This window comes from Drosophila innubila, assembly GCF_004354385.1.
Source record: "Drosophila innubila isolate TH190305 chromosome 2R unlocalized genomic scaffold, UK_Dinn_1.0 1_C_2R, whole genome shotgun sequence".
Classification (NCBI taxonomy): domain Eukaryota; kingdom Metazoa; phylum Arthropoda; class Insecta; order Diptera; family Drosophilidae; genus Drosophila; species Drosophila innubila.
The window spans coordinates 5,286,647-5,311,697 of record NW_022995374.1 but is presented as its reverse complement, the minus strand read 5'-3'; the positions used below and the strand labels follow the sequence as shown (position 1 = coordinate 5,311,697).

At 35.8% G+C, this 25,051-nt stretch overlaps 1 protein-coding gene across 1 annotated transcript in view; it reads left to right on the top strand.

The window, feature by feature from the left end:
- The first annotated feature begins 1,052 nt into the window (after nucleotides 1-1,052).
- The window catches only part of LOC117784554 (NACHT domain- and WD repeat-containing protein 1), a 43,649-nt gene continuing 19,650 nt past the window's right edge, over nucleotides 1,053-25,051 (top strand). The window contains exons 1-7 of the mRNA XM_034622311.1: nucleotides 1,053-1,199; nucleotides 2,331-2,476; nucleotides 19,428-20,096; nucleotides 20,152-20,453; nucleotides 21,317-21,477; nucleotides 21,988-22,132; nucleotides 22,272-22,437. Of these exons, the coding sequence (XP_034478202.1) occupies nucleotides 19,902-20,096; nucleotides 20,152-20,453; nucleotides 21,317-21,477; nucleotides 21,988-22,132; nucleotides 22,272-22,437 (969 nt within the window). The 5' untranslated portion in view covers nucleotides 1,053-1,199; nucleotides 2,331-2,476; nucleotides 19,428-19,901. The remainder of the gene's footprint in view (nucleotides 1,200-2,330; nucleotides 2,477-19,427; nucleotides 20,097-20,151; nucleotides 20,454-21,316; nucleotides 21,478-21,987; nucleotides 22,133-22,271; nucleotides 22,438-25,051) is intronic.

Sequence of the window (25,051 nt, the reverse complement as noted above, 5' to 3'; positions counted from 1 at the left end):
AATGTTTGCTGCCTGAAAGGGTTGTTTTGTCGCACAAATGTCATAAGAGACCAGGACAAAAAAAAAGAAAAACGAATGTGAATTTCTTTAAATATTTCATTTGTACATTCAACCAAATGTTTATTCAGTCATCAGCCAAGGTTAAGCAATGGCAGACCACGTTGTTGGCAGTAAATAATTAAGGTAATGAGTATTTGATGCTTAATTTAATGCACGTCAAAATATTAAAGGCGCCATGCCATGCATTTTAAATGCGCGCCAATTGCCAAACACAACGGAATGGAAATGAAACGGAATGAAACGCTGCCTTAGCAATTGAGCAGCAACTGAATGAAAGCTCTCTCACGCACACAGTGTTTGCGCTCTCTCTCTCCCTCACGCTCACTCTCACTCTCGCTCATCCTGGCTGGCTTTGCTCGACGATGCTGCCCGGGATTGACATACATTGCAGGCAAACAGCAGCAGCAGCAACAACAACAAGAACGACAACAATAATAAATGTTTCTAAAGCCGTTAAAACGCTAGCTCGCATTGTTTATCTTATCAGCAAGCAGATGGCCAAATAAAAGTGTTTACTTAGCAATGCTGCTCGTAACAAAACACACACACAACACACACACATGAATAAAATTTAGTGTAGATATTAATTGCCTGCACTTGATATTTTGGCAGTTTATAAAACTAACAAACAACAGCTAGCATTTAAATTTTAAAAACCACATTTTGTTTACACCTGGGAAATAGCCAAAGTTTCCTTTTTTTGTGGCACACGCAAGCAACAGTTTTAATAGCTGCTGCAACATTTTGTTGTTGGCCTAGCAACATGTTTGCGGATGTGCTACAAGTGTCCCTGTCGCAACATAGAACACTCACTCATATAACCTGCTCCCTTTCAACCCATAGCTAACATACTAACATACTTTCTCTCCTTCTGCCACACTCACACTCACTTCTGCTTAGCTGAAAGAGTCGCTCTGTTTCGTTTCCATTTCATTGCGCTCGCTTTTGAGCTTTTGTTGAGTTTGCCGAATTGCTTTTATTTCGCTGCCATTTCAGTTCCTCGTTGTAGTTGAAAGCGTTCGGTGCGCAAAGCGGCAAAAGTTACAATTTTGAAAATAGAAAACATCAAATCATTAGAATTCAGCTGAATGCGAAACGTGCGCGAAGTGAACAGCAGCCATTGGCCAACTGAGTGAAGTGTAAATAAATGAAACCCAGTCCCCACCCCTCTGCTAACTGCCACACAAACACACGCACACACACTAGCAAACATTAGTAATCACACGCATGTAGTATGTGTGTGTGTGTGTCTGCATCATCTTCAACTGTTTATGTTTGGCATTGTGTTGTGTTCTCGCTTCGATGACGCTGTCAACCCTTGGTTATCTCCCCTTCCACCCCACCCCCAAAGACAGGTGTTATCCATTTGATCGTAATATGCTTAATTTGCATGTGTGTTTTTCCTGTTAGCTTAATTTATTTTCTCTTCACTCTATCTATCTTTTAATGGATTGCAAAAATTGCAATTCTCCTTCCAACTTCAGCACATCCGCATCCGCATCCGCAATGGCGCCATGTTGATGGAGATTGATATTAAAATGTCAACAGGGCGTCGTATATATATATGTATATATACATACATTTGTGCCAAGTGTTATCAGTAGAAAAACCAATTAGCTGTTTGCCCTTGCAATCGCGCCCATCAACAGCTCTTGAGTCCGAAACCTGCCTGCCTCCCCTCGCAGCTCCTGCCACAATCACTCACAATTGGTCAAACAAAAGTTGTTTTTGCATGGAACCCTTAAAAAAGACCCCTATACAGTGCACTCTGCGCTGTTTTAATTAAAAAACTTCTCCAATTGAAGTTTAATAAACAACAAAAGAGAGCGTTAGAAAACAGAAATAAAATAAAATATACGCAAATTGTGGAAGCAAAAAAAACGAAGGACAAACTTGCGCAGGTTTCACTCTAATTTTCAATTAAAAATGTACCAATCCGCCACTCTTATCCGCCCGGACAAGCACCCAAGAAAAAGGGAAAGTGGATGCCAAGTGCATTGACCACAACATTTTCCATTTCCCATAGTTCTCGTTTAGCCTCGGGCTCGAGCTAAGTCCATTGTTCAGTTTTCCGTGCTGGGTTCTTGTTGTTTCCTTCGTTGCCCTCAAAAGCAGCCTCGAATTTTCAGCCTGCGAGCAATTAAAATATGCACAAAATGTAAATGAGAGACGTCCACTTTGTTGAGGTCTCTTCCCTTCTGCTCTACATCCTATTTACTTTGCAAAACCGACAACACAATAAGCGGAAATCTTGTTTAATATATATAGAGAAATTCGCTTTGGAAAACGTCAACTCAAGTAATTAAAGTGCAGAACAAAAAGTGAAAAATTCAATTTAATTATGAGATAATCGTGTATAAAAAACAAAATCAAATCTAACGAGGCGGCGAGGGAGAAACGGAAGCATATAAAACCAGTAAGTAGATAATCAATGGAGCACTCTCATATTACAGAGCCGTTTCCTTGTGTCCATATCTGACCAGCATCCGTTTTTATGCCAAGATCAATAAACGCAGCGAGGCAAACACAGAATTGAAAGCGTGTTTATTTTTAATCCATTCATGCTGGCTGGCTCCACGTAATTAGTTTTAGTTGGAAATGAGGCCAATAATTGCCACGCCCACATGCTGACAAGGCCTTTCACTACGCCCACACGCGCTGTATTAACTTAATTGAATGGCCATCATCGTGGCAGGCAAAATGCGAAAGAGAATGCAAATTACGCGCTTTCAGTCATATTCTGTCTTTATTGTCTTGGCCATAAACAATATTCGCAGCCAAAGGCCGCATCCTTTTTTCCATCGTCAGGCTAAAAAATGGGCCATTAAAAATGTTTATGACACACGCAGCAGGTGAACTGAATGGTGGTAGTGGCATGTGGCATTTGATTAACTGGAAATTCTTTAGATTTTCATTTATTTGTGAGACACTTATTGCTTGGCGGAGAGATTAGTGAAAAGCTCGTAAGAAAAAGTTACCCACCAAGTTTCTTCTTTCACTTTCATTTTCATTTTCAGTTAATTAGAAGTTGAACAACGTGCCACAAACAATGCTTCCCTTTTCCTTTACCTATTTACTTGTTATATAATAAACATGCTAATGCTTATGTACTTTACGTGTGGCAGGGAAATAAGTTTGCGGGCCCCCTCCATTAATAAATGGGCCACAATGATACTCTACATATGAACAGTAGGGTATCATAGGGCGTGCTGTGTGGGCGTGGCACATGCGGCGACGCTTCTAATTAGAACTCTGGCAAGCAGTTGATGAGGGTAAATTGGCAAATAATTAATCGCCGGTTAATTAAGGACTTACATGGCCCAATGCCAAGCCACATTTAACCAACTTCCCCATTTGCCTGTCCTCCTTTGGTAGTTGCAGGCGTCAGACAAGGCGTGGCAAGTTTTGATTAAAAACGTATTTATGAAGAAAGCAGCAGGGCAACTGATGACCCAATACAAAAGTTGTAAAAAATCATAGTTATACAAATATAAATTAGGCATAGCTATAAATTAAAGCAGCCATTGAGTTAGTTTATTTAATAAACATTTCAAAGTATTTAAATGCAATCTTTATTCAGATCTAAAGTCATGAATTGCTTAAAATTTATAGGGTATTTACCAAGGCTGCAATCTTTAATAAATTTCGATTGTTACCAAAACTAGAACTTTTTTTAATTCAAAATTTAGTTGGTTAAAAAAGTCAAGAAAAATTAAAGCAATAAAAATATTTTTTTACATTAAATTAAATTGAGGTTCGAACCTAAGCCTAGCATTAAATTATTATTACCGTTATGCAAAAACAAACTTAAGTCTTGCTCTATGGCTTGCAGTCTTGGTATTTACAAATTATTGAATTGTTTGCAATTTGTTGGCTACCCTGGCGTATGCGTAATTTTTGTACGTTTGCTGCTGTTTTAGCGGCCGCTGTCTCTAGGCTCTGTAAACAAGGAATACTTGTTTATATTTGCTTTTGCGATTTTGAATACTCACCAGCACACACACACACATATACATACACACATATATGTATATGTTTTGCAAGCAGTCAAAAGCAAATAAATGCAAAGTGAGGTCTTATGTTATTGTTGTCGTCGTTGCTCAATTTTAATGCTCGTAGTCATTCAATTTTTGGAGCAATTCATGTTCTTCGTTGTTTTATACTCAAATTTTATATTCATTGAAACTATAAAATTTTTATGAGCATTCATTCATTGCAGCTGTCCGCCCAACAGATTCGCTCCGCTCAGCTCTGACTCATTTCAAAAAGAATAAAAGAATATTTTGAACAAATGGTTTCCCCCAACGGCTAAAGAATTCCATAAATGAATTGACCTTGATGCTGTCTACGAGTCAATTTTTGAATGCCCGTTCTACTAGTCGTATTTCCCCTCATCGGCAATAATTTAATTGCATTCGCCATTTGCTGAATCTTTAAATCATTTGCAATACTCGTACAGAGAATGTAAACAGACAGGGGAAATGAATATTTAAAAATACTTGCAATTGAAGTGGAAAATGCTTTGCTTAAACCACGATGATCTCTGTATTTATTAATAAATTAAGATCTATGAAACTGAAAATTCAATTGATGTCTTGAAATTAATGTCAGCATTAAGAATTTGTGTAATTCAAATGAAGTTTTTAAATAAAAAATTTCTTAAAGTACAGACTAAAATGTTTTTCATTCGCATTTTCATACTTACATAAAGAATTGGATGTTTATCTTATATAACAAATATTTTTAGGTTAAATTTGCTTGCTGACTTCTAGTGCGAAAGAGTTATGTGGAATTTTCTTAGTCAAAGGCATTTTTCGGGCAAACATTTTGTGTTTACCAGAAAAATTACCGCAAGGAAAATGTTTGCATAGACTGTTTTTATTTTGGGATGTGAAAAAAAAAATGTGAATCGATATTCACATAACAAAATGTATGAAGAAGAATATCTTACATTTAATTTGTCATAGTCTTCATTTTGATGTGTGCTTAAATTTTGAGTATTAAGTGTTTGATTTAATTTTTTACACACATTTCTAACGATCAATACTCATAATTTAGCCATAAAAGTATTGTATATTACCCATTTCTGTCTCACTTTTTTTGTCTGCCTCTGGAGATGAGTAATCAAATTGTTTTGGGGTGCGCCAATTAAGTAAAGTGTGCTCTCCACTCACATAAGTTTTTCTCTTCGGCTTGGGCTTTTTACGCAACGCTTGTGGCTCTGTCTGCGGCTCACATGGCGTATGAGTAATGCGCTCAAAAGCATTTATCTGCGCACACACACTTTAAATGCAAAGTGGGCGCTTAAATTTGATATAGAAAGGTAGGGACTAACACACACACACACACACGTGTACAAAAATGTCCTTTAGAGGGTGCTAGTGTTAAAAGAGGGTGTTGTTGGGTTATTCGGGCTAAGCAGAGTGCTGCAAAGTGCTATAAATCAACACTCGAACCACTTAATAAAAAGCAACGGCATTAGACAGCGGCCATGGTGACGAGGTGACGCTGCACGCAACCCACTACAACAGCACAACAATGCCACACACACACAAACACACGGTGCAGAAATTTTTCACGTTTTTCAAAATGAATTATGGCAGCGTAAAAAACAAAAGCAGAATAACGAAAAACAGAATCCAAAACCAGCAAAAAAAAATTGATGAACATGGTGGCTGTAGAGAGATGGTAAAGAAGTAGGAGAGAGGAAGAGAATTAGGGGCAAGGGAAAGCGTGGCAGGGGCTTTAAAGTAGCAGCTAAAACTTGATGGAATTAAAATTATTAACAAATGCTGACAGCTTGTGTAAACAGCGCCGCCAAATGGCCGCAGAATTCGCTCAGCGCCGTCGAGAGGCGGTCGGGAGGGAAGGCGTGGCAGTTGAAAATGTTTTCGTCACGCGCTTTAATTGCCACGCCTGTCTGAACAGCAGGCAAACCGCAGTCATACGGTGGGCGGGCGAGGGCGTGGCAGTTGCTGAGCGACGCCTTCGCCGCCTTCACAACCGCGTGAGCATCTGACTACACAGATTTTTGCATCTGTTTAACGCAAAGCAATTGCAAATTAGCCATCATTTTAGCCACGCTTAATGGCCATGCTATTATCTGTAAATGTGAGTGTATGTGTGTGTAACTGCTCTTATCAGCAGTGTGGAAATAAAAGTACATAAATGCGACATTCGTATGATTTTAAATATTTGCACAACGCTTCATTATTTTCATTTGTAAAGACAATGACGTTGCTATATCGCCCCACCACTACACCTAACTTAATGAATACCATTGAATACACTCACCAACACACAGACAACTCACAGACAATGTGGATACTGTTGTTGTGCTATGCACATGTCTGGGAAATTAGTTTACTTCGTCTGTGCGTTACAATTTTAATTAAATATCAAATGCTCGAACATTCTGCGCCAAGCGAAGACAACTGCGAATAACAAAAACAAGTATTTCAACAATAACAGAAACTACAACAACAATAAGAACACATACATACATATATCATAAGCACACAATGTATTATCTGTAGCACAATTTATTCTGCACTTTAATGACTTATATACAAAAGTCAGCTCTGAATGCAACTTTTGACTGAACTTATATCATACATAAAAGTGTCAGCTGTTAATTCGAGACATCTTAAATACAAATTTATGCTCCTTCTTAATTGCTTTTAAATTTTGAACTTGCATAATGCGTCCATTACTCATAATGTGGAAACTAACCTACTTAACATTTCTTCAAAAACTTTGATCTCTCATAACTTTGTTAAAACTCAACCGATTTTTATGCGGAATATCATTTTCTTCATGTTTTGGCCCCCAAATTGATTCTGCATTCAAATTTTGTGCACTTAAAAAATTTCATTATTTTCGAGTATAAGCTCATAATTTGTATACTAACCCCTTAACATTTTTTCAAAAACTTTGATACCTCATAACTTTGTCAAAACTCAACCGATTTTTTATGCGGAATATCATTTCTTCATGTTTTATTTAAATTGATTCTGCATTCAAATTTTGTGCACTTACAAAATTTCATTATTTTCGAGTATAAGCCTTCAATTACTCATAATTTGTATACCAACCCCTATACATTTTTTCACAAACTTTGATATCTCATAACTTTGTCAAAACTCAACCGATTTTTATGTGGAATATCATTTTCTTCATGTTTTGGCCCCCAAATTGATTCTGCATTTAAATTTTGTGGACTTAAAAAATTTCATTATTTTCGAGTATAAGCCGTCCATCACTCATAATTTGTATACTTACCCCTTAACATTTTTTCAAAAACTTTGATACCTCATAACTTTGTCAAAACTCAACCGATTTTTATGCGGAATATCATTTTCTTCATGTTTTGGCCCCCAAATTGATTCTGCATTTAAATTTTGTGCACTCAAAATTTCATTATTTTCGAGTATAAGCCGTCAATTACTCATAATTTGTATACCAACCCCTTAACATTTTTTTAAAAATGTTGATCTCTCATAACTTTGTCAAAACTCAACCGATTTTCATGCGGAATATCATTTTCTTCATGTTTTGGCCCCCAAATTGATTCTGCATTTAAATTTTGTGCACTCAAAAAATTTCATTATTTTCGAGTATAAGCCGTCAATTACTCATAATTTGTATACCAACCCCTTAACATTTTTTTAAAAATGTTGATCTCTCATAACTTTGTCAAAACTCAACCGATTTTCATGCGGAATATCATTTTCTTCATGTTTTGGCCCCCAAATTGATTCTGCATTTAAATTTTGTGCACTTAAAAAATTTCATTATTTTCGAGTATAAGCTCATAATTTGTATACTAACCCCTTAACATTTTTTCAAAAAATTTGATCTCTCATAACTTTTTCAAAACTTAACCGATTTTTATGCGGAATATCATTTTCTTAATGTTTTGGCCCCCAAATTGATTCTGCATTTAAATTTTGTGCACTTACAAAATTTCATTATTTTCGAGTATAAGCCTTCAATTACTCATAATTTGTATACCAACCCCTATACATTTTTTCACAAACTTTGATATCTCATAACTTTGTCAAAACTCAACCGATTTTTATGTGGAATATCATTTTCTTCATGTTTTGGCCCCCAAATTGATTCTGCATTTAAATTTTGTGGACTTAAAAATTTCATTATTTTCAGTATAAGCCGTCCATCACTCATAATTTGTATACTTACCCCTTAACATTTTTTCAAAAACTTTGATACCTCATAACTTTGTCAAAACTCAACCGATTTTTATGCGGAATATCATTTTCTTCATGTTTTGGCCCCCAAATTGATTCTGCATTTAAATTTTGTGCACTCAAAAAATTTCATTATTTTCGAGTATAAGCCGTCAATTACTCATAATTTGTATACCAACCCCTTAACATTTTTTTAAAAATGTTGATCTCTCATAACTTTGTCAAAACTCAACCGATTTTCATGCGGAATATCATTTTCTTCATGTTTTGGCCCCCAAATTGATTCTGCATTTAAATTTTGTGCACTCAAAAAATTTCATTATTTTCGAGTATAAGCCGTCCATTACTCATAATTTGTATACTAACCCCTTACCATTTTTTTAAAAACTTTGATATCTCATAACTTTGTCAAAACTCAACCGATATTTATGCGGAATATCATTTTCTTCATGTTTTGGCCCCCAAATTGATTCTGCATTCAAATTTTGTACACTTAAAAAATTTCATTATTTTCGAGTATAACTCATAATTTGCATACCAACCCCTTAACATTTTTTCAAAAAATTTGATCTCTCATAACTTTTTCAAAACTTAACCGATTTTTATGCGGAATATCATTTTCTTAATGTTTTGGCCCCCAAATTGATTCTGCATTCAAATTTTGTACACTTAAAAAATTTCATTATTTTCGAGTATAAGCCGTCCATTAGTCATAATTTGTATACTAACCCCTTAACATTTTTTCAAAAACTTTGATATCTCATAACTTTGTTAAAACTCAACCGATTTTTATGCGGAATATCATTTTCTTCATGTTTTGGCCCCCAAATTGATTCTGCATTTAAATTTTGTGCACTTACAAAATTTCATTATTTTCGAGTATAAGCCTTCAATTACTCATAATTTGTATACCAACCCCTATACATTTTTTCACAAACTTTGATATCTCATAACTTTGTCAAAACTCAACCGATTTTTATGCGGAATATCATTTTCTTCATGTTTTGGCCCCCAAATTGATTCTGCATTTAAATTTTGTGGACTTAAAAAATTTCACTATTTTCGAGTATAAGCCGTCCATCACTCATAATTTGTATACTTACCCCTTAACATTTTTTCAAAAACTTTGATACCTCATAACTTTGTCAAAACTCAACCGATTTTTATGCGGAATATCATTTTCTTCATGTTTTGGCCCCCAAATTGATTCTGCATTTAAATTTTGTGCACTCAAAAAATTTCATTATTTTCGAGTATAAGCCGTCAATTACTCATAATTTGTATACCAACCCCTTAACATTTTTTTAAAAATTTTGATCTCTCATAACTTTGTCAAAACTCAACCGATTTTCATGCGGAATATCATTTTCTTCATGTTTTGGCCCCCAAATTGGTTCTGCATTAAAATTATGTGCACTTAAAAAATTTCATTATTTTCGAGTATAACTCATAATTTGTATACTAACCCCTTAACATTTTTTCAAAAATTTTGATATCTCATAGCTTTGTCAAAACTTAACCGATTTTTATGCGGAATACCATTTTCTTCATGTTTTTGCCCCCAAACTGATTCTAAATTCAAATTTTGTAAACTTAAAAAATTTCATTATTTTCGAATATAAGCCGTCCATTACTAATAATTTGTATACTAGCCCCTAACATTTTTCAAAAACTATTGTCGTTTACTTTAATACTAGCCTATTCAAATTTCTCGATTTCCCATAGCTTTTTAAAAACTTAGTTGATAAGCATGCAGAATGTTTAATAATAGCTGGTATATTAATAAAACTCAATGCAAGTGTCTTTTAAAGAATATATTTAATTTAATGTGAAAATCATTTACTCACATGCTTACTTACAATTTTCTTTCGTGGTATTTGTTCGCAAGAAATTATAAAGAATATTCAACCGTATAAAGAAAAACTGAACGATAATCAGAAAACAGCACAAAGTTTATTTTCCGCACTATTTGAAATTGCGTGCTGTGCGCATTTTTATCGTTTTTTCTGAGAAACGGCGCCCTCTGTTTATTCTTTCATTTCATTTTCATCATTTGGCTTCTCTTCTTCTGCTTCAGCCACAGCCTTCTTCTGTTTGTGCTGAGGCGTCTTTATTTGCTGGGATCATAAATAAACTGTTGCATGCTTTCAGGCGTCGCGTTTGTAGAGAACAACCCATAACATGTACTTAGTTATCGGTTCATGTTGTTGTTGTTTTTGTTTTTGTTGCTGTTGGGGCACAATCTGCGGCACTTGTTTATGGTCATTTAATGAATGTTGGCACTTGGCGTGCAGAAATGCGCCACACGAAGCCGATGAAACCTTGAAAGGAAAAAAAATTCTTATGGCGAAACTAATTTAACAGCACCCAAAGGGAAATGCACTCGATTGTGGTCTAAACTGGGCGTGGTCGCAGATCCTGTTTACGGCTTTCAACTAGATGTGGCCCTGGCCTGATGACATATGCAGCTGGAAATGGAAATGGAATTGGAAATGGGAATGGGAATGAGAATGCAACTCAAGCTGAAGTTGGCAGCTGCTGAAGCTTAACATGCAAAGTACTATATAAACCATGACCACACAGATACACACTCATATGCTAAGCGTATATGTGTTCGAAACAAATCTGTCTTTGATTTTGACTCCTTGTACAGGCATCATGAATCACAGAAAGAAAGAGAGAAGTTTACAAACGAGCAGCAAGTTTTTTATACCGTATTCATTTGGACAATTTTCTGTTTTTGGCATTTTTGTGCATATTCAAGTTAAGCACTTAAGTGCGCTCTTCATTCTCTAAAAGTTTGTCGTCTTTTTGTTGGCATTTCATTGAAATTCAGAGAACCAAGACTCGAAACAAACTGTTTAAATTGAAATTTAATTTGCAAGGCGCGTATACAAAGTTTTCTTTCGCTTAATTCACCTAATGAAAAGTGCAAATTTCTTTACAACCAGGTCGACCAAGAGGTTTCTTGCTACAATCTCATGCGCTTGCTGTTTCTCTTCTTCTGGCTCTGTAACACATGAGGCAACAACTTGAACTTTGTCTGCACTCGAAGCAAACTGAAGCTCTGTTTTTGCCACAAAATTATTTTATGACTTGGTAAACAATTTGGCCAGCTGACTTTGGCTGAAGTAATTGCAGCTTCTCTCGACTTCGGCTTTATATACATTTATATATATATATATTAGTACAGCCTGATCCGATGGCACTAAAAACCATAAAAGTTGCTTTATATTCTTAATATTTCTCAGAAGCAAAATCCAATTTATCTGTGTTTATGTTTGCAATTACTTTTTTTGTTGTATAAACATGACAAGGAAAGTTCCTGTAGAAGCAAACTAAACTGACAGCTAAGCACATTAAGCTTAATCTCAAAATTGATTAATTTTATTAAGTTTGCCATTAATAATGTTGATATAAGCTTTTACAGCATGTACACACTGGAAATGGTTTAAAAACGATATTAAAACGTAGTGCAAATTATGAAATAAACAGCAAACCAAATCTGCGATGCTATTAAAAATACATATTCCTGATATACATGAACATCTGAGTCGATTTGACTTTATAAGACATAAACTAAAAAAATATGTTTCAGTATACATATATACTTACAAAAAGGGTTTTCACAAATCTGTGATAAATGTGCAACTAAAATTAAAAATTTTTGAAATATTTAATTTTAATTAATTTTTAAAAACTTTAGTTTTGATATCTGAAATATCTGAACAATTTCATTGATACAATGTTGAACTTTGGTGTTTACTTTTTATTATTCAATGATTTTTTAGGGATTTCTAGTTTTACGACTGATTAATCTATAAAATTAAGGAATATGGCATTTACAATTGGAAGTCCATGTGTTAAAATGTTATTAAATAAGTTATAAATAATAGTCGAATTATATTAAAGTCTAACAGTTTAACCCTTTCAACTCGGGGCTACAACTATAGCTGATTTCATTACAAATAAAGTATTTATTAACTTATTTATAAACTGTTAGTCATATTGTTGTTGCAGAATTGAAGCTAATCAGTTAGGAAAACCCCAACATAACTCAATAAACTCAGCTTAATCACTGGGGGAAATTGCCGGGAGATTGCAAGAGCGAGATGGCAAATTAGAAAGAGGGAATAAAAAACATTGAATGCTTCGGGGTAATCAATAATTTTTAATCCCAAATGTCAGCATATCCCATACGCATTTGTTTGTGTTGTCGCTTTGTTGTGTTGTTGTTGCTCTGGTTGTTGTTGTTGCTGTATTGGGTTAGCGAAAAATGAAAACTTTGCCCCATAATTGGAGCACACGCAGAAAATTGCGTCGTTGTGTTTGCATGTCGCTGGAAAAATGAATGAAATGAAAATGATTTGAACTTAATATGTATGTATGTATGTGATTTGTGGCAGGGGGCAGATTCATGCATATGGCTGGGGCACGTAGCACGCATCATTAATTTAAAAGCCGCTTATCATATTTGCAATTACTCGTTAGGTTCAGGTTGACATGACTCCCCAAGTGCCTTTCAATATAATTGCCAGAGTTGAGCGAGGGATTCGAATTGTAGAAGGAAAAGGGATGGGAAAAGGAATGGGAATGGCAAGAGATTTCCTGTGAGCAGAGAAGAACGAAACTAAAGTAATATTACGTTCATCATATAATATAACCTTTCATATGTTTGCTTTAAACAGTCCTTCGTTGCGTGCCTTTCCATTATTTAGTTCAACTCTGTTGTGGCTCACAAAAAGTGGCTGCCTGGCAAATCCTTTAATAATTAAATACCAAGAAGCTGACAATCCATGCACATAATGCCATTGAATCCCAATCAGCAAAGGAGCGTTCCTAATAATGCGCAAATAGAATCAAAATTGTTGACTCTGCTGAGACGCTCAGTCAACCTTTTGGAATGGTTGAAAGTGGCTGCCACAAGGTTGAATCTACAATAAGTTAACTGGCAAACAGACATAAACTTCACAGTTATATAATTCAAATTGCAAATGTTGTTATTGTTGGCATTGTTGCGACAAAAAATTCAATGACATGAAATTCGGTGCAAAAATTTTACGTGACAATGCCATGAAATCGAATTTGCCAAGCGACCGGAAATGCGCACGGCTGTTAACCACCATATTTAAACACATACACATACATACATATGTATATGTGTAAATAAATGTATGTGTGTGTTTTGAGCAAAGGCTTTGCAGTCAAACAAAGCACAAGAAGCGACCGCCAGCACTTTTTGATTTATGCGGCATTTTTATTGTAGAGCTCGCTGCTTATGCCGCCTACGCTGCCCCGCTGCCCCTGCCACGCCCCGTGCGCGCTGTCGACACCAGCTCGTTGAATTTGGACCAAGTCACGAGTCCTGGCCTGAATGTAGTCGAGCATGAATTGCGTGAGCTGCTTGCGCAAGTTTATTTACTTTTTGCAGCCGTTTTGAAAGCCGCTTGGCATCCCAAAAACAATGAATAGACAACGACGATGAGCACAAAATGAAAGACATACTTGAAAATGTCTTTTCAGTTTTTTTTCTGCTTTTCTTTTTAGCTTTTTTCTATGCATATTTGTTGTTTTGTTTTGTGTTTTGTGCTCTTCGTGCTTAAGTAAATGTGGAAGAGAGAAACCTTCAGAGGATTCAGCCTCAGGTAAGCAATGTAAAATTGTCAAAAGCATTTCGAGGATTTTTGGTGTCTCAAATTAAAAGTCTGCTCACAATCAAACGAATGCCAGGCTGTTGAAAATGTAAATAGAAAAGGCAACACAACACATCAGGTACTGTATAAATGTATGTGTATGTGTGTGTGTGACAGCCTGTCAAGGGTCAAGATGTGCCCTTTTCTGATATAACGAGCTGTACTCGAAGCCAACCGAACAATACAGAAAAAGGTACAAGTATATCGAGTATCACCTTTCAGGGTTCAACTCAAATTGACTTCATAACTGACAGAGCATTCATTGTCGAGTGTCCAGCTGTGCTTGGGCACACATTACGTTTACGCAATCATGGTTGAAAGAGCACACACAATTGTGCATTCCATTTAAGTCAATCAGCAGGCTCTTCAACAATTCTACACAAATCACACATACGCCACGTTGTCCGATTCCCATTTTAGAAATCAGTTGCCATAAATCAGAGTGGAAATTGTTGCAAGTTGAGGCATGCAAATGACTCTCATCGTTGTTCGATGTTCGAGTACTTGGCACGTGGCTGATTACAGCAAAAACGGTAAACGCAACGAGCAACAGTTAAAACATTAAATTGCTATATTTTTACGCATCATCTAAGGGTCGAAAGCAGTCGATGGCAGACGAAAAAAACTGAAGTGAAAAAGAAAAATAAATAGAAATAAACGCCAAAGCATGAAAATCAATTTGCAGCGACAGCAACAAAACTTTCACCAGCTCCGACAACGGCTCATTTCGTATTTATCAACTGGGGAAACGTCCTCGTTTTCGTTTTCGCTTCTTTCCTCGCCCCTTGCTTCTTACCGCATACTATACTGTCCCTGTTTGTAGCCACGTCTGGTCTGATGGGTGGCATAAACTTTTATTTCAATGAGAGCGAACTGGAACTGTATACAGTAGCATACTGGCATCCGGACACCGGGACTCCGGACTCCGTACTCCGGAGCAACAATAAGAGGACTCTGCTCCACTTTTAGTCGACGCGTCGTCTCAGCTGCGCCTCGAAATTTTTGCTGCCGCTTGTTGCTATTTTCGTACCTCGCACGAAAGACAAAAATAATAAAAATATAAGTAAGCATTCAGCTGACATTAAGGCGACTGCAGGATACCCAGTAAATTTCAATTGAAACTTTACTTAAGCTGACATTTTTATTGAGCAACACAGAGTTTAGGTTACTGCGCTAGTTACTATAATATGATTGTAATCAACATTTGAAAAATTAAGGCTACCATATTATTATTATTTTTTTATTATTAACATTACTAAATTTTTACTTAATTTTATTTTTATTTAATACGTGTCGAATAAGTATTTGTAATAAAACAACCTCTTCGAATATCTACAGGGTTTTAGAAACAAAAAGAAAACATTCATAGCATACTTTTCGGGGCATTTGTCCGAAATATAATTTAGCTGACATTTTCAATGAGAAACACAGAGTATTACATGTCGATAAGGTATTTATGTAATAAAACAATCTCTTTGCATGTTTACAGGGTATTAGAAACAAAAAGAAAACATTCATAGCATACTTTCAGGGCATTTATCCGACAATTTCGAGGCAGCAAAAGGAAAAGCAAAGGCAGCTGGCAAGTTTTTTCTATTTGGCATACAAATGCAGGACATAAAGCTAAAGAAGCTCGCTCGAGGGAAAGGAGGGGGAGGAGGGGGAGAAGGGGGAGGGCAGCGAGAAAGTGGCAACTTTAACAGTTGCAGACAGCGAGTGCAAATGAATAGCAACTGCTCTAATTTTGGGCCGTTGGAATTTCGCTTAAATATTTATAAGAAAAATGAGCAACTAAGCGGTGGGTGTGTATTTGTGTGTGTGTATTGGTGTGTGCCACACACATATGCTGCGACGCATTTATTATTAATGCCTCGCAATCGAAATGAGTGCCACACACACACACATACGTTGCACGTTTCACCTAGTTGTTGTTGTTGCTGTTGTAAGCGTCTAAAATGCTGCCACATTGTTTATTTGCTGATTTTGCGTTTTTTGCGACCATTACTTCACTCTCTCTTCCCCTCTTGCTCACTCGCTTGGTATCTGTGTCTCGGTTTTGTTGTTTGCCTTTTGGGCCTGCCTTCTTTGTGTTTGCCACACACAACCTGCTTCACGTCTGTGCAACCTCTAAGACCTCTTAGACCTCTAACTGTCTTGCTCTTGTTTGCCTGCCTCTTGCCTCTTGCCACATGCCACATGCCGCTTACCGTCTGCCTGTTGCGGCCTTTGACTTATTACCATTAATTTATTTATGCGCAGCGCGTCACAGCCAATATTTTATTTTGATCCTTGGTTTGAGGTTTCTTTCACTTTGTTATTATATAAAGAAATAGCAAAATCACTTGGCGTAACCCAAAACTCGATGCTGTGAGCTAAGCACTTCCGAACCGATTAATGCAACTCGCCCCAAGGGGGTCAAAGTTCAGTTATCAGAGCAGCATTAAAGCAACACCTTCTTGCCAATGGAACACTTTAAAGTCTTAGCAGAAGCAGCTGGCCTTAACGAGCAGAGTTTAATGGCTAAAGTTGGTTTAATATGTGCTTAATCAACGTGCTGTATTTAATAGCTGCGGTCGATGTGGTTCATGCAACTTGCCACATCCAAAGTTGCCACATCCAAAGTTGGGCTACGAAGAAAGTTAATAGAATATAATTACTTTATTATAATTTCATGCATGTTTATAAAAATTAAGTTTGATGAGAAATATATTTAAAAAGAGATAAAGGTGCTAAGTAACTTTTTAATGCTTATGGAGCTGAGCTTAAAAAGGTAAAAATATATAATAATATTATTATAATCTCATACTTATACTTATATCTGTAAAGCACTTTGTGATCCGATTGCGGTTTGCTATTCTTCCTATCAGATTTTGACTTTCTTAGTAGAATTGAATTTATAAAAAAAATTTGTGCTGAGTAGTCTTTAATATTATAAATTTAAGACTTCATATTATTTTTAGAACAGTTGTTTTTATACAGCTTAAGCTTTATAAGCCGGTTTTTCAATGTCTCATTAAATTTTATCAAAGAAATATTTTCAAATTTTACATTATTTTCTATACATTTAACATCAAAATATCTCTGATAAACTGTTTTTCAAAACCAACCTACAATAATAATTTTTTACTCTTTCTGCCTTTCGTTAAATTATAGACACTTTTAAATCTATAAAAAATTCTATCGAATTATTGAGAGTTATATTTATGACACACATTTTTATCGATTAAATATGCAACTCAGCGTGCAGTGTTGCCAGAAACTTAGCAAAGAATGTTTGAGTTTCGAAATTAAATGATAAAAAAAAAACTTCTAGCATTATTTGTATCTGAAATAGTGAAACAAATTGAGGCCAAGGCTGCGACAAATGTCTAAAATTGTTGTGTTGCATATGTCATATAAGAAATTGCAACTATTGCCAGTGTGGCAAGGCTTCGTTGTCATTTGGTAAATAATTGAAATGAAATTGAATCGACATTTACCAAAGCGAAACTATTTTTGTTCACTGCAACGAATATTGACCAGGACAAAACACAGACATAGACACAAAATACATAGCTTCTAGAAGTGAGGAAGGCGTGGTCAATGCGTTTTCCTAATGGACGTCATTTGACACCGGACAATGGCAACTGGTCACTGATAACACGCTGATAACACAAGGGGCCCAGAAACATCAAGAACACCAACTATAATAGCTTTGTCCATGTTCAATTAATTTGTAGCTTCCTTTGCCCTGCCTTCCTGCTGGGGCTGTCACAAGGACAAATATCCTTGTCTGATTCTTGTATTGACGAAATTCAGTTGAAGGCTGCCGAAATTCAGGAAATTGACTAATAATGGGGTCAATCGGCATAACGATCGGTTCCAACATATTCTGGTAATTGTCTGTGTGTTGTCTGCTAACTTTTGTGGCTGACTGTGTGGATTTCACTAATCGAAATGTGTGTATATAATTTTCACATCATTGCAGCTGCTTTGATTTACAGACGCTATTTCTTTGACAATTAAATATTTATTGCCTCAAAGGCGTCGATGTAGGAGTAAAGCAGTTGCGGTGGAGTTGGAATGGGGTGCGAAATTAGGGGTGACCAGTGGAGCGTGCTGTCATTGCAAAGACACTTTGGTAATTGCAGTTGTTGGACGCAAAAGAAACACGCGCTAGACTCGCACCTTTGATTAAGATATATTCATATATAACCACACAGACACTGACAGAAAAAGGACCTGGCCATAGGTAGGCCACGGATGCTATTGGCCCTGGTCCTTGGTCCTTAGTCCTTAGTCCACTGCCAATACTCAAACGAGCAATTTAGCCAACTCATTGAAGCGGAATTAATTGCAATCGATTTTGTTCGGCGAAGAACGCGCTGAGTCTTCATTAGTTCACAATGTGTATGTGTGTATGTATGTGTGTGTGTGAGTGGGTGTGTGTGTGTCTGCCAACATCTATAGCTTCATATGTATCCAAACCCGCTGTCTGTTTTATTTTATATGCCACACGCTATTAAAACGAGCATTAAAGTCAACACATTGTGCGACAAACTATTTGATTATTTGGTTTTATCTGTAAACATTAAAATTAATATATTTTAAATGGCATTGATAAAAGATTCAAATGCAATTAACAAAAATACTAAAATTATTTATTGCACACTTTGAAATTTATCAAATTAGTAATACAAATTGGATTTAATACTAAATGAGAATTGTTAGAAAAAAACTAAATATATAATTCATTGCCAATCTATAAATCAAATAAATATAAACCCTAACAAATACTAGCATTGGTTTAAATACAATAACAAATTGGTTTATTCCACATCTACGAAATTTATAAACTAGTTTGAAAAATTTGCATATATCAATTAAATAAATGCTGAATAATAAATTTATACTTATCCGTTGGGAATTGTTGCAAACTAATAGTAAATTTATGCATTAAATTGAATATAATAATATTATTCATAGCAACCTTTACAAATCATGAATTAAATGATTGAAATTAAATAAATCGTAGGCTAACAAGTTTTGATAAGAAATAATTATTAGATTATTGTTATGATATGGATGTTCATGTCACAAGAGTTGAAGCAATCTATGCTATAAATTTTGGTTCGTTTACGCTGTCCAACTTTTCGATTCAATTATTTTGCAGCTGACCTAGTTTCTGATTTGAGAATTATGGAATCTAATCTGTTGAAATTTGTGCTGCAAATTCTTTGTCGAATGATTTAAGCAAAACTTGTTCCTTAGGTTGTCAACAAAATACGAGTATTTCAAATTCAAATGCAAAAATGCAGTCAACTGTTAAGCTATGCGATGATCATAAAACAGCAATTTCCAACCAAAAAACTTTTAAGCATGTGTGCGTGTGTGTGTGGTGTGCGTGTGTGTGTTACCAGCAAAACTTTTTACATAAATTTGACATACTATAAATATATTTGCGCTTTTCAATTTGTATTTGTAGCAACGACAAGCGGCTAAAAAAAAAAATATATAAAATCCACAAAAAATAGGATAAACTTTGGCAACAGATCGAGATGCAGGGGCAACTGGCAAAGGAGTCAAGTTGCTGGCAAGCAGTGCTCAGTTCCCCATCCACTTCCTGTTCCTGCCACGCGTGCCACTTGCAAAGAGATTGAGGGAATCACGTTTGCACTCGCAGTTATAGCTAAAGATACGTATACTACAGCTGCTTAGATACAGATACAAATGTGAAGCTAAGAAAAAAAGATACTCGCATTGATATTGAACATGTGCCAAAGCATTGAGCTGCGTTTAATTTTGACCAAGTTAAATAAGCAAGTCAACAACAAACACGTATACACACAGCATAAACAATCAATAACGTCAACAGAGTTGACACAGTTGACAGCGTTGACAGCGTTGACAGCAACTTGAGCAACGCTTCTTGTCAATTACGAGCAGATATTGACCAAACATGGCCGCGCCCATCGATGAGAGTGTCCTGAATGCGTTAAGGGGCGTGACCAGCGCCCAGACGCGTCTTCCCAAGCCGCTGCTCATCAAGATTTATGTGGCCAGCCTGAAGCAGGAGTTCAATCAGGAGCGTCGCATGCTCCTTGAGCTCGTGGGACCCGAACTACAATCCCTCTACGATGATCGTCAGATTGAGGTAAGATTTATTGGGTCATAATTCAACTGGTTAACCATTTGAATTCATTTGACAGTTAGAAATTGTCGACATGCACTTTGGCACTGGAGTTCTGGATGTGTCGCTGGTCGAGCGTGATCCTTACATGCTGCTGGACTTTCTCCATGAAATTGACACATGCCATGCACACTCAAAAAGTGTCTTCTTCCTGGCGTTAATTGGCGACGGCATTGGACGCCCCCCGCTGCCCATCCACATCGACGAGGACATCCATGCCGCTCTGCTGTCGGACCAGCAGACGACAGCAGAGGATAAGGCGCTCCTCGAACGCTGGTATGCTAACACACAATCGCAACGGGTGCTCAAACAGGACTATCGGTGAGTTGGCTGACATACACTGCCAAAAAAATGTTCTAAAATCAAGATTTTGGTGTTAAAACTAAGAATTTTGGTCTAAAAAATGCGTTGAGAAATTATTAAAATAAGAAAATATCACATCTTGACTTAAAGAACATTTGAAATAAGACCAAGAATAAATGTTCTTAAAATTCAATTTAAAAAAAAAAAAAGTAAAAATTATTTTTAAATTTATATTATTCATTTTTTATTTAATTTTGATTTATATACATTTTATTCTGTCTTGGTTATTTTATAAATGTTATTTTACTTTGTTCTGAGTGGGATTCGAACCGGCGCCCACTGCTTCACCACTAAAGCGGTTTCTCTAACCAGAGCGCCACGCGGCAAACATATTTTTTAATAAAATAGTACATATTTATTATATACTTTCATAACAATATAAAATTTTTATTCTTGTATTAAGAACGTTAATTTTTTAGTTTAATATTCTTAGTAATATAATCTTTAAATTTTCTAAATTTGAGAACAAAATTTATAAAATGAATGTTCTTGATTTTAAAACTTGGTATTTTTTTCAGTGTACCCACTTATTCCTCTGCTCAATTGCATTGTTGTTCTGTCAACTCAATTGCAGCGACACAATGTAAATATTTGTCCAACAATGACAGTTGTGGCAGTGAGAAGAGAGTGAGTTAAGGGAGGAAAGGGTTGCAGAAAAGCAGAGTCAATACTTGACTTGATTATGCTTATTGTCAACAGACAATTAACTAGTTCAACTCTATGAAATCGATTTTATTTTGACAGAATTATGTTACGACTACAATGCTGAGAAGAGATCTTTACAGCTCAAGTTCTAAACTATTGTTCTTCTGTTTGATTAGCTATCTGCCCCCAGAAGCCTGGCTGACAGAATCACGTCGTTTAGCTGCGTTTCTAGAGAAATCCTTGCAGCGTCTGTTGGCCAACTCGAATGCGGATTTGATGAGACGTGTCCAATTGCTGCGACGCACACAAATCGAGCATGAAGTACAGCGCGCTATGTGTAAGTTAATGTACTAACAGATACCCTATATAAAGTATTTAATTTATTTTTTATTTGTAGTAATTCTTATTAAATTTTAAAATGTCATTAAATTGTTAAAATTTGTATTTAAAAAATCTTACTTAAAAAAAAAATGATTTTCTTATTATTTTTCTAACTTAAATAAAACAAGTCGAAAAGGCTATACTCGAGATCCCGACCAAAGAATTCCCGTTACTTATTTCAATATATTTAAAAGTACTTTATAGAAATTACTATCTAATAAAAAACTACTGCATACTTTTGGGTGCTGGTATTGAATTAATTATTAATAACTTTGGTTAGCTATTACTGCCGTTCTACTTGTCCGATCTTGCTGCGATTTAGTGGGATAATAGATAATATTAAAAGATAACGTAAATTGACATAAAAACCGGACTATCTTCAAAACTTGAAAAAAAAAAGCAAATATAAAAAAATAATATTAACTATTCACTTATCCATATGTGCATACTCTTCATCTATAATTAGCTCACTCCAGCGAGAAGATATTGGCCGTATTCCGGGAGCGTGCTGCCCAGAGCAGCGGTCGTGATGTTGAGGCCGGCGAGCGGTTGCGCAAAATCAAAGATGAGCTGACCATGAACCTATCAACGGATAATCACACGACGCTGGTGTAAGTGTCACCTGACCCAATACTTGTATACTCGTTGTAGCTACTCGAGAGACTCATTAATTTAATTGGCGTCACATACTCGTAATTGTTTGTATTATAATAATTATTATTGTTGTAATTGTTGTAATTGTAATTGCAGTGTGCCCGGCAGCGCCAGCAGCGAGGCCATCGATCCAGACAACGAGGACCATGAAGCATATTTAAGTAAATTCAAGAATAAAGTCACCGACAAGCTTCGTCTGCTAATCGAGGCGCACATTACAAATGATCCCGACGTAATCAAGGGGAGGAAAAAGACTGTGCAGGTGAGTAAAGAAAGAAAGTTGTGACAAGGGACAATTAATACAACAGACAGGCTACAAAGTGCCTTTCACTTTTTCATTTCACAAGTATTAAATTCAATTTATTCTTTTGCCTGACAGTCGCATTTGTTTTTCATTCCTCAACATTCTTCCAAGTATTTTGAAGAGCAGACTCTGTCTTGCCTTTATTCTTATGACTGTAATTATTGTTACTCGCTTTAAGCAAAGTATGTACTTCATTGAAGAATAAAAGAATAAAGCACAGTCATAAATTAATTCCGCAAATTACAAGCCCACAAAAAGCCAAAGGCAAAGCCAAAAATGGAAGCAAAATGTTTCCATACCCTTGGCTCGTATTTCTAAAATTTTTTGTCGAATTTTTTTGTTGGAATCGGGAAGGTGCTCAAACATTTGAAGGAAATGCGAAAAACAGTTCTTGTTGTTTACGCCCACGAATCGCTTTGGGCAGGTTAATTAAATGTGCGTCACTGTTTTTGTTCGACAAGTAAATTATGCGTTCAGTTGTTTCCTAGAGAAATTGCCAAAAAGATGTAGACAACGCCACCTGCAAAAGTACAGTAGCAATTGGTTAAGTATGACTTGTAGGTTAACTTTAGTTTAGTGAAAAGTTGAACAGCTCATTAAAAATTTGAAATGAAAAAAAAGGAACAGACCCAACAATTTGATGCTCTAGATTTGGTAAAATCTTATCTTTCACTCTCTTTATTTTATATTTATTTTTAATTAATTAAATTTATTTTTTTTTATTCACAACACACAAATTCATTTTCGTATTGATTTCATTGAATTATGTAAAGCTGATATAAATTTAAAAAAAAAAACCCAAGGTATCTTTCCATAGAAATCATGTAAAATAATTTAGAAAAAGGCCCGTATATATCATATTACCTTTTTTTGGGTATACTTTTATATTTATATATTATTCAGGCCTATATTGAATTTATCTCGATAATTTCTCTGTTCAATATTTGCTGCCACAGCTGCGAAATTGAATTGCCACCTGGCCAAAAATAATACGAAGAAAAAAGCGAAAACGAAAAGCAAAAAACCAATAACAAGGCATCTTCATTTGGTGGCCTAAACAAGGCGAATTTTGTTTGGTTTTGGTTTTCAATGCCAGCAGCTTTAAGCAGTAGCCCAAATTGTTGATGCTAGAGAATAACGGCACATGGAGGGGGGTAGGTTGGGCGGGAGGTGGGGTGTTTCCGGTCTTCCGGTTTTGCCACGGTCTCGCATTCGCCCTCTCGTTGGCTTTTGTTAAAAGCATTTAACATTTCAACTTGGGCAAAAAGCGAAGGACACGCCGCGTAATTCCAGCGTGCCAGCTGCCCCATTAGAGGACGTCCCCACTCCTCACCCACTGCCACACCCACATGTACTTCCACTTGCACTCTTGCTACACAATATTGCTGCTGACATATTAACACACTTACACTTGTGTACAATGCAGCCACGCCCCCAAGCAGCAATGTGCTTGATAGCGCCCACACGAACTGTGCCTGTTTGCACTTAACGACACAGAAACTGCATTCAGACGCGTACAGTCAACTCTCCGTACAAGCAATCTCCCCTCTTTGCCAAGTGCAGCCGCATTTTAATGCCTTTAAAGTCAAGGCACCTCCCTCCCTCCTCCTTCCTCCTTCCTCCTGCCTCTTCTCTCAGCCAGCTCAGCACTTTGACAAAATGTTATGACATTTGAAGCCGCTGCTGTTAAGAAATATGCAAAGTGTGCGTTCACAAAAGGTTGCACAAGAAACAAGCAGAAACTCGTCTAAGTCACTCTTACAGCTGCAACATGGCGTATACGCAACTTTTCTATAATCAAATTGCAAGCAATAGCAAAAAGTAAAAATGTCAAGCTAATTAAGCGGACTCCTTCAAACACATCTGCAGTTGCCTGTCTGGCACAAAGTGCCACTTAAAGTCACAACCAAGCCAGACTCAGAGCGAGTGCAAAAGTATTCGTACTCGTCGGTGACCGCAGCTTCTCAGTGACAATATTGATTTAGTGGCTAAACCACACAGCAAATGCATTCTACCAATCAGATTTACACAGCCAAAGCAGCTTACAGAATACAGAATGGAAGCATACTTCATAAAGCTATTAGGGTTGGTTTACACTGCCAGAAATGAAGGGTAGAAACTTGTTTATAGATTTTGATTTAGTCAGCAAATAATAGCACAAATTTTACCTATAAATTAATTAATTAAATTAATTAATAAATACTACCAAAATAATTAATTTTACAACTATTTAATATTTATTCAAATTTTGAAATGTTTAAATTATATTTGAAATGTATTTATATAGTTTTTTAAAACTTTATCAAAACAATTAAATAAAATATGAAGACTTAAAAGTTCATTATTTTCATTATTTCTTAACTAACATTATAAATATTACAAAACTAAATAAATGTATTAAAAAGGATTACTTATAATTTAATTTAATTCTATTATATTCAATAAATTGATTATAAAAATTAATTATTACCAAAAGTGTATTGTGATTTTGTTACTATTTATTTATTTACACAAAAAAATATTATTTTTTTTAATCTATTTAATAAATTATTAATAAAAATTAACTATTACC